Here is an 11,984-nt window from a genome sequence, read left to right as displayed (position 1 = left end):
GGGGGGAGGCTCAGCGGGGCCTGAGAGCGAGCGGCCGGGCCTGCTCCGTGCCCCCTCCCCGTTTCCCCTTGTGAGGAGCGGCCGCCTCGTCTGGCTCAGGCCTTCGGTGGGGGAGCCTCGCAGGGTGCTTTCCCCCCCCCGCCCGCACAGTGCCGTGGGGCAGCTCTTTCCCCCTGGCATGCCGAAGTTTCCCCGAGGAAGGGTGAGAAGGAGGAGCAGTTGGTGTTGAGTCTGTTCACCACGGAGGTGTCGGACTTGTCCCGATTCGGTTGGATAGATGCTTGCTGCAAAGTCTCTGTAGCACTGAAACACTGTTTTTTACAGGCAAAACCACGGCAGCTGGCATTGTCTCCATCTGTAACCTTACCGGCTGCTTTCTGCTCTTTTGTTGTGAAGAGCTGTAGGTTTGGCTTTTCTCCTTGGCTGTGAATCTGTAGCATTGCTCGGGCCTGGCATGAAGTCACAGTTATATTTGGGGATCTTAACGAATTGGTAGTGCCTTTGACATGTTTAGGTTTTATCACAGTAGCTGTGGTGATCTTTGTCTTTCTGTTGGCAGTGAAGAAAGAAGTGAACTAGTCTGTTAAGATGTCTAGGTGAAAATGGAGTGGTAGTATATCCCTCTTTTATGATTATCGGAAAATGATGCATGTGTAAAGATGTCTTGTTCCCTCTCCTTAGGTCTTAGAAGTGCATTTGAAAATGAAGTGTGTTTTGCTTAGAGGCCTTGACAGAATGGAAACGTGTTACAGTTTTTCATATTCTTTCCTCTTCCCCCCCTCCCCCCCTAGTATTTGAAATGTAAAAAGAATTAATTGGCTGTAATACTATGGCTCTTCAAAGGAGGAACATCAGCTTAACATATTAACTCTGTTTACTAATGAGTGAGATCGTATTTTGGTTTGCCATAGTACTATGAATGTAGGTAATAATTTCAAATATTAATATATTTTATACCATATACTCAATAAAGTTTGTGTGCCAGTTCTTCTTTGTGACTCTGAATTCACTACGATTTGGAGAATCTGAGAACGAAGCCTGTAGTGCCAGTTTTATATGTCTGTAAACCTAGTAAGGTGTCCAGGTAGCAGATGACTTACGGAGGGGTAAAAACATGCGAAAAATCCAGACTCACAAAGTGGAGCAGTGGAGGAGTGAGTATCCCTGTCTCCCTGTGGAGTGCTATTATCAGCAAGCACAGGAACTTTTAAAAGGGTGAGTGGTTTTTTCCTCCTGTTTCTTTCCCTCTTTTCTTTAAATTTATCTCATCATCTGAGAAGCACTGGTTTTTCTTAAATGCCTTTCTTATACCAAATTTCCATCTTGGAGAATGGATAGCATTAAGGGCTGGACCAATTATATAGGATGAGCAAAGTTCATTAGTAAATACAATGTCTAGAAGAAGTTGGTAAAGAATCATTGCAAAGCACTGTGTGTTATAGATAGGTCACCAAGCCAGATATATTGTGTCTCAGGTTACTTCATTTTGATGATGATTATTCAAGAGAATCTTAAATAGATCTAAGAGACCATAGAAGCCAGAAGCTGTAGTTCTCTCTCTGTAGAATTCATGAGCAGTAATAAAATTCCTTATTTCTGTTCTCTGGTGATAGTTGGAAATAATTCTGACTGGTCTAAGTAATCATCTGCAGGCTAGCATCACACTGTTCGTCTGGTTGGGGAATAGAGTGTCTGCTGAACTTCCACTGAAGCATGTTTCAGAGCAGTGCAAAAAGTTAGCGATCTTAACTGTCACCATTCCTCAGAAAAAACTGGAGACAGTCAAGTATTTAATAAAAGAGATTGCAACTTTGTTCGTTAATGGTTTTTCTTTCAATGGCACTATATTGATGGATACCAACTTTTCATAGTCCTTCACAGTCACAGCACAGAGTTGCATGTTGAATTCATCTGCCATCCTTCACCCCTTGCTATGAAAAAACAGACACTGGACGTCTTCTGTAAGCGTAGGGTATCGTTCTTCATTTGGTTAATCTATTCCTTTCCATTTCAGTGTGACCAGGAGTTAATTACCTGCTAGCATGTCCTGTAGTATCGTATTTCTTTTCCTATAAGCTTAATTGCCCCAGACTGTACGAGTGTGCGTGTATGGCGAGAGAACTGATCTCTCCCTGTGCTGTTCTCCACCAGGACTGGGTTGGACCCGCAAGTAAGAAATTGTGAGTGCTGGTTTTCCATGCAGGTGTAGTATGACACAAATCCCAATGGAAGTCTTTATTGGACTTACAGAAAAGTATAAAGAAAGTTCTTTATACTTGTATAAACTCCTTTGTGCTTGCAAAAATGCATTTTTAATAGTTGTGATTACATATAGTAGAGTGGTAACATACTACAGGAAGAAAAACGTCTTTGGCAAACTTTGACAGTTCGTGGTAGGTAATTTGCTAAGAATAAGTTTAGCTTTACATGAGAGTGCGGTTCCCCCTGAAGTTGAAAAATAATCCTGCTGCAGGGAGGTGGCTAGTTGTAGCAGGTTTAATCACTAATTTATCAGTAGGTTCTCAGTTGAAAATGAATAATGTTCTTCACCAGAAAGTTTAAAAGCTTCTGAACTCTGTGGGTTTCATCAGCTGTAAAACTAAGGATTTGCTAAGGTTGCTCGTGCCAGATATAATGAACCTGATGAAAACACAGTCGTCTTTTTTTCATCAGAAGTGGCTGTGCTCTTCCTTTCTCCTGACATCGTGTGATGTCATGTCTGTAACATTCCTGATCAAGGTGTGCTGCAAATCTTGTTTAGCCTAGGAGCTGTTTTGTGCTAAACTTGTAAGTTACATGGGGCTCCACAGCATCTTGCCTTATTCATGACAAGCCTGTTACTGTCACTTCTACATTTTTGATTTGTCAAAATAAAAACTTAGGGTTGAAACATCAAGCTTCAGATCACCATGGAAGATGTGTGATTGCGTTGTTATTGTTGACACGGCTGTCTGTTGTGCTGCTCTCTTACAATAGCTTAATGACATTAAGTTTTGTTCCCTCTTGAATACAGATGAAGCAAGTGCAGCACGGGTCAGAGTCAGATAAAATTTTCAAAGGCTAAAGCTCAGCTTTGGGAATAAATCATTTCGGAGTGTGTAACTTTAGAAAGTACTTCAGAGTGCAGTGATGCTAGCAAAATCAGCTGCAATGTGTTATCTCTGCGTGTTACTGCTTGTGGCTAACATTAAAATCTACCTGCCTGGAAACACTGGCTGTGATTTGTAGGGATTTTGTTTTGATCTCTGAAAGACAGACATTAGCCAGTCTTACATTTTATCCAAATATAGTCTGCGTAGAAAAAAAGCAAGCTAATTATCTTTTAGTAGGATATGAAGTAGAGAATACGGCCCTGTAAACAGTGTGTTAAGATACGGCTCCGTCTAAGCATGATATTTACTGTCTATCAACACAAACATACGTCACCTCTGAAGATGTGTCTGTGAGAAGGCAGATGCCTGCAAATGTCAGTCATTCATCATCTGTGGATAAGTTGTTGGCTTACTTTCAGTGTCACTTCATCTCTTCAGTGTGGTCAGGAGCGCTTGGTTTCTGGCCTTCAGAAAAGTCCATTTTTTGTTGAAAGCAGGAAGCAGTGCTTGGAAAAAAAAGGCAGAACTCAGAAACGTTTGTTGAAAAGTGTCATGTGCTGTATGGAATTAGTATGTTTCCGCAGTTCAGGTACTATCTGAACTGATTGGTTTTGTTGTGCTTGCGGCTTTACAAAGATGACTTGAAGCCAGTTTTAAAATACTGTTATTTTCTGTGTTGCCCGATTATAAAATGACCATCATCAATGATTTCTAAACCACTAACATTAAAACACTTAAACAAATACGTAGTTCTTTGAAATTTTGGATTAATTTTCCTAATTTTTTTTCAGATAACAGAAGATTTCCTGGCAACATATCATGCCAACTATGGTTTCCACGCGGATGATACAGACAGTTCGTCTGCTTCTGGCACAGCAGCTGAAAGTAAGCAGCCACTAAGTTCAAAGACATCAGGAGCACAACCATCAGCAAATGAGAAAGGAGCACAACAGACAGATCCAAAACAAAAAGCAGAAAAACGGAAACTTGAGCCAGGTAAGTGACAAAGGGTTTCCCTCTCTGTAGGCTGCAACCTGTGTAGTACTGCATGGAGACTGGAAATTCTTCAGTGCAAAGATACAGTTTCTTCAGAAATTTTCCAGAATGGTTTTAAACTTGTGTGGTACTTCATAGGTATCGTCCTAAGTCCTTATACAAGGTGGAAAAAAGACAAAGTGTTCAGAGCTTTTCCTGTAGGCAAGCAAAAATTCTTAGAAACCTGATGGACTCTGAATATTAGTGTATATTTCCAATATATTGGCGTAATCATATACTGGCATTTCATATATTGGCGTAACTGAATTAAAACTCTGTTTTCAGGCTGGTTTCATGTTGAAGAAGACAGAAACACAAATGTTTACGTGACTGGTAGGTACTAGTGTTTATTTGTCTTCTTTGAGCTGAAAGTGGTAAAAGAGACTCGTATCTGTCTCGCTGACTTCTAATATTACTTATTCAGTCTGCCTCTTGCAAGCTACGTAACGTTATGTTCCTGACTGCATTGTGTCTTTGTGACCTCTAAATTGCAGGTGTAGGAAAGTAACATAAGGGACATACATGCTTTTATATGTGACACTGTGAGCTGTGTCAGCCAAGTCAGTCGTTATTTTTAAGTAAGCTGCAGTCAAGAAGAACAATCTTGGTGAGCTCCAGTGGAATAGGATAGAGATGACAAGTTTATAAGAAGATAGTGCATTGACTATACATAGCACTTAATATTTTAATCTTTAGTTATCCTTTGATTTTATAAATACCGAATTAAGTTATTAGGTAAGAAGGAGGAAACAGGAAAAAAAAAATGCTGGGAATAGAATGAGAGGCAACAGGTCAGCTCAAATGTCTGTGCATCTGTTATCTTTAGGTGCATACACAAAAGTGCCTTTGGGGGTTTTGAGCAGTCGCAGAAATGCATACACTTGAATTCTCAGAGTTCAAACTTTGAAAACTCCACACATTTGTTGAAATAGGTTGTTTGATTTTGCTGTTGTTGTTGTCTCCGATCCCTGGAGGTCCAGTGGAACTTAAGCTTGGGCAGGATAGTTGGTTCGCCTAAGCCATTGTGTCCACTGTGGGGTCAGTCATGTGCAGCACTAGAGCTCTGGGTCTGCATGTTAGGGAGCACGAAGATGGTGCTGTGTCTTACACCTATTAAAAAGTAAAAGGATTTTCAAAATACTGGTATGAATTAATGTTTTAAAGGTAATTAAAAAAATTCATCCCAAGGGCAGTGGTTTCTTACTGTGTATGTAACATTTCATCCTTAAATTTGTTATCTTTCATTTAAAGAAACACAGTGGGATTTTTGTTCAGTGAAATTTTAGGAAAAAAAATTGAACATACTCAACCCTTCTGTTTTAATTTCTTTTGCAGGATTACCTCCAGACATTACGAAAGATGAATTTATACAGGTCATGTCAAAATGTGGTATCATTATGCGAGATCCGCAGACAGAAGAACACAAAATCAAACTCTACAAAGACAAGGAAGGGAATCTGAAAGGAGATGGCCTCTGTTGCTATCTAAAGGTCAGCGGTACACTGAAATGCAGTTTTCCTTCCTATTGAAGATACTTGTGGCCACTGTTTGAGTCACATTCAGAAGGTTCTTGAATTATCTAAAATATGACTTAAAACTTAGATGTCTGTTTTAAAGATTTATTCTAGAACCACACGCTTATCTGCCTGTGCACCTCATTCCACCCCTGCCCTCCCCTTGAAAATGTCCATAGGACCTGCTGAATGTGTCTCTACATGTCCCTGTCTTGGGTGCCAGTGATTAGGGGGTGAAATGGGGGACCTCTTCACCTTCTACTTTGAAAATATCCTGCTGTGTGGCCAAGACTACAGAAGTAATGAGGCAGGAGGGAACATTCTCTAGTCCCATATTTACAGCTTTTCCTTGAGAACGGTTAGGTTCAGAACTGCTCCTGCATTCTGTGTTAGCCTGTAAAGATTTAGGCTGCAGTAGGATTTCCTTCGTGCGTCTCACTGGTGAATCGTTTGGAAAGTCAGTGCGTCCAGGTGCAATCCGCTTGAATTCGGGAAGAAGCATCTGGTGGTATGAAATCAGCTGCCTGGTAGTCTGGGCTAGTTGTGGAATTTTAGTAGTTAGGGATGTTCAGTGCTCAAGTATACCATCTCCACTCTAAAGGACTTTTGGGAAAACATTAAAATTAAGAGTCTCAATGTCTGCAGCTCTTGGAAAAGTGAGACCAGCTTTATGGAAAGTCAGCCTCCTGAATGTTGTTTCATTCTCTCACTTTTAAGTTCATCAGCTTGCTTGACCATTGCATGTCAGTTTTTATGACATACTTGAATTAAATGTATGCAGTTGCTTTTGGGAAGCATTAATCTGCTAAAACAGTGGAGAAGAAATACTGAGTTTTGATGAAGAAAGCATTGCCAACTGTGTGCCAAGGGACTTGAGAGAGATTCGACATTCTGGTTTTCAGTGACAGGCAACTGATTCTTAGAATGGTATTTGTAATGAAATGTTATTGGAATAATTTTGCTCTGCCGTGTGCTTTAAAGCTTGTGTTTTGTTTTATCCTCACATAGAGAGAATCAGTTCAGCTGGCTCTGAGACTTCTGGATGAGGCAGAAATTAGAGGCTATAAATTGCATGTTGAAGTTGCAAAGTTTCAACTGAAGGGGGAGTATGATGCAAGCAAAAAGAAGAAGAAATGTAAAGACTACAAGAAGAAGTTGTCTCAACAGCAGAAGTTTGTATTTTTTATTTCAGTAAAATATTGCTTGAATTCTAAGTGCTGTTAGTAAAGCACTGCTTCCTTTGGAATGCAGTGCTGAGAGTTATGCGAGAAATGAAGCCTTACCTGACAGCAGAAGAGCTTAAATAGTATACATTTGCAGGGGAGGGGCTCCTTAATTAAATGTTGACATAATGAACTTCTTTGACACATTAAAATAATACGTAGGGAACCCAGGTCCTTTCATTTATAGAAGAAAATAGTACAAATCTGAGGAGATAAAGACTTCTTTTGCTCGGCATATGAGAATATGCAAGTGCTGTCACCATATCTAGGCCTACTCCCTTAAGGTAGTAACACTCTGGCTGTCCACATTGCACCGTGCTTGTTGCAGAGAGCAAGAGGTGGTAGCTTCCGTAGGAGCAAGTACTAAACCATCTCTGTAGATTCCCCCGGACCTCTCTGGTGTAAGATATGCTGGGGTTTTTTTGTTGTACCTATGTGTTGATTTTTTGTTACTTAAAAACTGTTCTTCTGTCTTTCGGAACCAAGAAGGTGCGGATTGAAGAAGAAAAAAGTTTGAGTATGTAGGATTCTCAATATGTCAGTGAAAGCAGCGTTCCACTAAACATCGTAAATAGTAATGCAGAAGTATTTTGCCATAGTTAAAGGGAACACAGTCTACTTGGCATCAATTAAAAATAAAAGCAGCTTGAAATGTATCTCCCTCAGAGATACATTGCCAGTTCTTGCTATAAGAAGTCTCCACACTGGAGAGAGAAATATGAAAATAATGAGTGTGCATTTGACAACAGTTTATGTGAATAAACTGTCTTCATCAGGTGTTCCTTTTGAGTTGAAGAGTATAACTAACTGGCTGCTACCTTCACTGAAAATCCACGTTTTCTTCAGCTGAAGTAGCAGATACGAGAAGGAACTTCAGATTTTATTTTTTCCCCCAAAATACAAGATGTTGAGATTTAGAAGTGTAAGTGAATGTGTCCTTTTTTTTTTTAATAGGATTTGAAATAGGCATTTCTACCAGGAGTAACATTTTTCATGCCGAAGGCAAAGTTGTAGAACAGATGCCCTGAGTTACACTGCCAGTTTGTGGCAGTGGCTCTGTTCACTGGAACAAATGCATCTGGCAGCAATGCCTGTGTGAGACTCAAGGTGTTCTTGCAGGTTTGTTTAGGTAAAAGCAGTTAAATTTTACCAAAGGGTAGAGTGGGTCTCCTTCTTTACATAATAAGTCAGGAAAAAATGGTAAAATACTGACATTTTTATTATATGTGGCAGCAGCTGGTTCCTATATCTGAGCTGATACTAGGAAGGAATTAAAGCTTAAAGATTATTTGTTGTGTCTAAGAAAATTCTTTGTTTCTTAAGATAATTTATAGTTTCTCTGTGAGCATTTACTAGCCTTAAAACCTCAACTGCTTTGTAGAAATGGTAGAATTGGATGATTGTTGCATTATTTAGAAGAGTAACATAATTCTTTGTGTCAGAATACATGTTTTAGTTGATGTATTGCAAGAAATGCCAAATTAATGATTTTTTTTCAACAAATACTTGTAGAAACTGAAGAGAGCCGCAACAATATCTTCTTACTGTTGCTTCATTTCATTAGACAGCTGGATTGGAGGCCGGAGAAGAAAGACGGCGCAGCTCGAATGCGGCATGAACGCATCGTTATTATCAGGAATATGTTTCACCCAAAGGACTTTGAGGTAGGAAGGTGCAGTTTGCTGCTGTAGGTGGTGCTGTTACAGTTAACGTGGTCTAAACTGAATTCTAGCAAAATTCTAGGCAGGTGAGAACAAAATTAAACTTAGAGTTGCACGGGGATTTGTTCCTGTGCCAAGCAACTGTTTGAAATTCATGTGTCTATTTTCAAAAAGCAAGACAAGGAGACATACTTTTCAAGTCGGCCTTTTTCACTGTGTATATCCTGACAATACTCCTTTTCGGGATGGAACAAGGAGTAGAGAGTAACGGTATTGGAATGGAGAAGTCAGCACAAAAGCCTTAGTAATAAGTAGCGTTTATTAAATTTGAGTAAGGGCTGTCTGCCAACTCCCAGGTGGCTTTGAAAAATGCAGCATAAAAACACTTAGTTTATGAACTTATAGTAGATTGGCAAAAGCGATTGAGCAAAATAAAGCTGAGACGTGTGTGGTTGTGTGTAATCTGATCTGTGTGATTGCATTGCAGGAGGATCCCTTAGTGCTCAATGAGATCAGAGAAGATCTGCGGACAGAGTGTGAAAAGTTTGGTCAAGTAAAGAAGGTTCTCATATTTGATGTAGGTGTTTTTTACAGGTTGTGTTGGCAGAATTGGTATAATGTGTAAATGTGCAAAACATCAAGGATTCTTTAAATATGTGTGGAGTATTTATTTGGTTTTGTGTGTTTATTTCATGGAAGCTTGACCTAATCTTCCATTACTTTAAAATGAGCTGGTTTGGAAGTGAATTAGTAAACACCTATCTTCTTCAGCCTATGTGAAGGCAAACTCTTAACTCTTTCCAGTAACTTAGATACGTGTCACAAGTTTGAAAATTTATAAATCCATTTAGTTGTAGCCAAACTAGCCGAAACATTTGTTTTTTGTGTTAAAAAGTCTGTTCTGGGTACCAACAGAAGAAAATGTGTCAACTTGCAAATTGAGTTTTTCATGCACCATTGTGTATGATCAAGAGGGAGCTATATCCTGGTGGATTTTTTTAAGACAATCTAAAAGGTCTTGAAATAAAACACAGCATTTAGAAAACTGTTAAATGAAAGTTGTTTCTCCTCACAGCGACACCCTGATGGCGTGGCTTCTGTGTCGTTTAAAGAAGCAACCGAAGCCGATCTGTGCAAGCAAACTCTAAATGGAAGGTGGTTCGGTGGCCGTCAGCTCAGTGCTGAAACTTGGGATGGCATCACAGATTACCAGGTAGCCTTTCATGTTCCTATTTATTTCATCTTCCAAACTGAAAATCTGTTTTAATTTGAGAAAGTGCTTGGTGTTCCAATCCCCATATTCTTCCCACCCCCGCCAAAAACTGCTAGGATGTCTCAAGAAAATCATCCTCAATTATTCAATTTAGCAGAAAATTAAAGGACCTGCTTGATGTTAAAAATCATGTGTTGGAGATGTGAATTGGGAGGATTAGTCACTGGATAATGTACAGATCATTAGTTCACAGTCAGCAGGGCCTGTTGAAGCCTTGAGATATTACTGCAATATAAATGTCTGTGTAATGTTATCTGTGTAAATACTTATTTTTACAAGTGTGACTTTGTAATGACGTGTATAAACATTTCTTGAATAGGTGGAGGAGACTGCAAGAGAGAGGGAAGAAAGGCTCAAGGTGTGGGGATCGTTTTTAGAGGATCCTGATGCAAAGGAGCAGCAACCTACATCTGATGCCGATTCCGCAACGAGTAGCGTTAAACTGCCTGAAGGCAGACAACCCTCAAAAGTTAATGACACAGCTAAGGATGTAAATGCTGAAGACCGTGAGAGGGAGAATAATGGTGAGGGCATTACTGAAGATGGTGCTCCATCCACAGACAGCAGCCTTGCAGGCAGTGATGTTGAAGCAGATACATAACATCTTTAATGCTTTATAAAGCGTGGTTTTTAGGGTGATGTTTGAGTTTATCCCTTTCTTCAGGGTGACTGCAGACAATGTTCATACAAATACATGCCTATTAGAATGTCATCAACTGTGTGCTTTGAAGTTTTCATTAAAAGCAGTATTGAGATTCTAAAAGTTTGTATTAACTGGCTGTTCAGGTGAAGTAACTCAAGTTGCCAAGACTGCAGTAAAACTCATCAGGCTTCCTTTGTTCTAACTATGCTTGTCAGTGTTCATTATGCAAGTGTGAACAATGTTCCAACCCTTAAGTTTATGTGACTATATGTAACCTAAGTAATGCAAAGCTATTACAAGATTTGTGGATTTTAATGTTAATTTTCCTGTACCCCTTAGAACTTGGTATCCCATCCTTCAAAATGATTCTTGTCCTGAGTACTTTGGATCATTTTATGGAACCGATGCTGTGAAACGTATAGGGTGAATGCACTGGGTGTGTTGCTGTGCATTGCAAACGAGAGAGCAGTACCAAGTCACAAACTTAAAGGCAGTGGAAAACAAAGTGGCCATAGCCAACATAAAGAAAACTGACTGAAGATAGATTATTAAATCACAGCATTTAGTAAATTTTTCTTCCCCCGCTTAGGTCTTCTGTTGATGTTTAGATCTTCTGTTGAGGCTGGAATGATGTCGAGGAGACTAGAAATGCACGAGCACACACATTCTAGGCCATAATGAAATCAGACTGATGTTACACTCCCGTGGTCTGTATGCAGTAGGTATGCTTGGTGTGTTGGTTTCATTTAGGTTTTGCTTTGATATTAGAGAAAGGGTTTCGTTTGACTTTATTCGATGATGAGCGTGAGTCCTCTTCACATTTAGCCTTATGTGCTCTTCAGAGTGGGGAGGATCTCCTGTATTTCATAAAATTTAAAGGCTTTTGGCAACTTGAACTACAGCTTGTTGTGCAAAAGTTAGAATGCTTGAAAGTATGCTTTTAAATAATCTTTTATATGGAAAAAACAAATGCTAGCCCTTTTGAGCAATATTTCCAAAAGCAAGGATTTAGAAGACATTCTAACTTTAGATATCTTAACAATTGGCAGGCTTTCAAAAATCACTGTGGGAGAGCTGGTTTGTGTGTAGTCATTCTTAATTTAGAATCCCGTTATTTTGATACCCAAGGGTAGAACAATAGGAATTCAAGCACTAAGCAATTGGAGTATTGGTGCTAAATTCATAGCACGCTGTTCACGTGGATGGTTACTAGTGCACATTTGTAATGAGGGGCTTTTGGATTCTTTTAGTTCATACTGGATTGCAAGAAACCGTAGATGCTAATTCTTACATTTCCATCCAGAAGTGTTCAGAATACTCTGAAAAATGGTAGTCTGAAACTTTGTGCTCCGAGATTACCATCTGTATTTTTTCCAGGTCTGCATGGTACTCCTAAGTTTGACTTGTTTGGGGTATTTTTTAATGTGTAATGGATATGTATGGGTAGCTAGGCCAGCCAGAGCATGGAAGTTAACACTTGCTGCTGTCGTTACAACTTGTATCTGTGTGTGGCAGAATACCTGTTCTTACGACAGAGGTGATA

General features: G+C 39.6%; 1 protein-coding gene across 1 annotated transcript; it reads left to right on the top strand.

Moving 5' to 3' along the window:
* Positions 1-3,883: 3,883 nt before the first annotated feature.
* On the top strand, positions 3,884-10,754 carry HTATSF1 (HIV-1 Tat specific factor 1; the record flags this gene model as incomplete). Its single annotated transcript, XM_010150033.1, has 8 exons — positions 3,884-4,088; positions 4,413-4,460; positions 5,463-5,617; positions 6,650-6,813; positions 8,429-8,528; positions 9,013-9,102; positions 9,601-9,738; positions 10,118-10,754. Coding segments are annotated over 8 exons (1,182 nt in total), but the record flags the coding sequence as incomplete, so codon positions are not given.
* Positions 10,755-11,984: the final 1,230 nt, after the last annotated feature.

This window comes from Eurypyga helias, unplaced genomic scaffold (genome assembly GCF_000690775.1).
Source record: "Eurypyga helias isolate BGI_N326 unplaced genomic scaffold, ASM69077v1 scaffold43754, whole genome shotgun sequence".
In the NCBI taxonomy this organism is placed as follows: domain Eukaryota; kingdom Metazoa; phylum Chordata; class Aves; order Eurypygiformes; family Eurypygidae; genus Eurypyga; species Eurypyga helias.
Note: the sequence above shows the minus strand (reverse complement) of the source record. Positions and strands in the feature narration are given on the sequence as shown.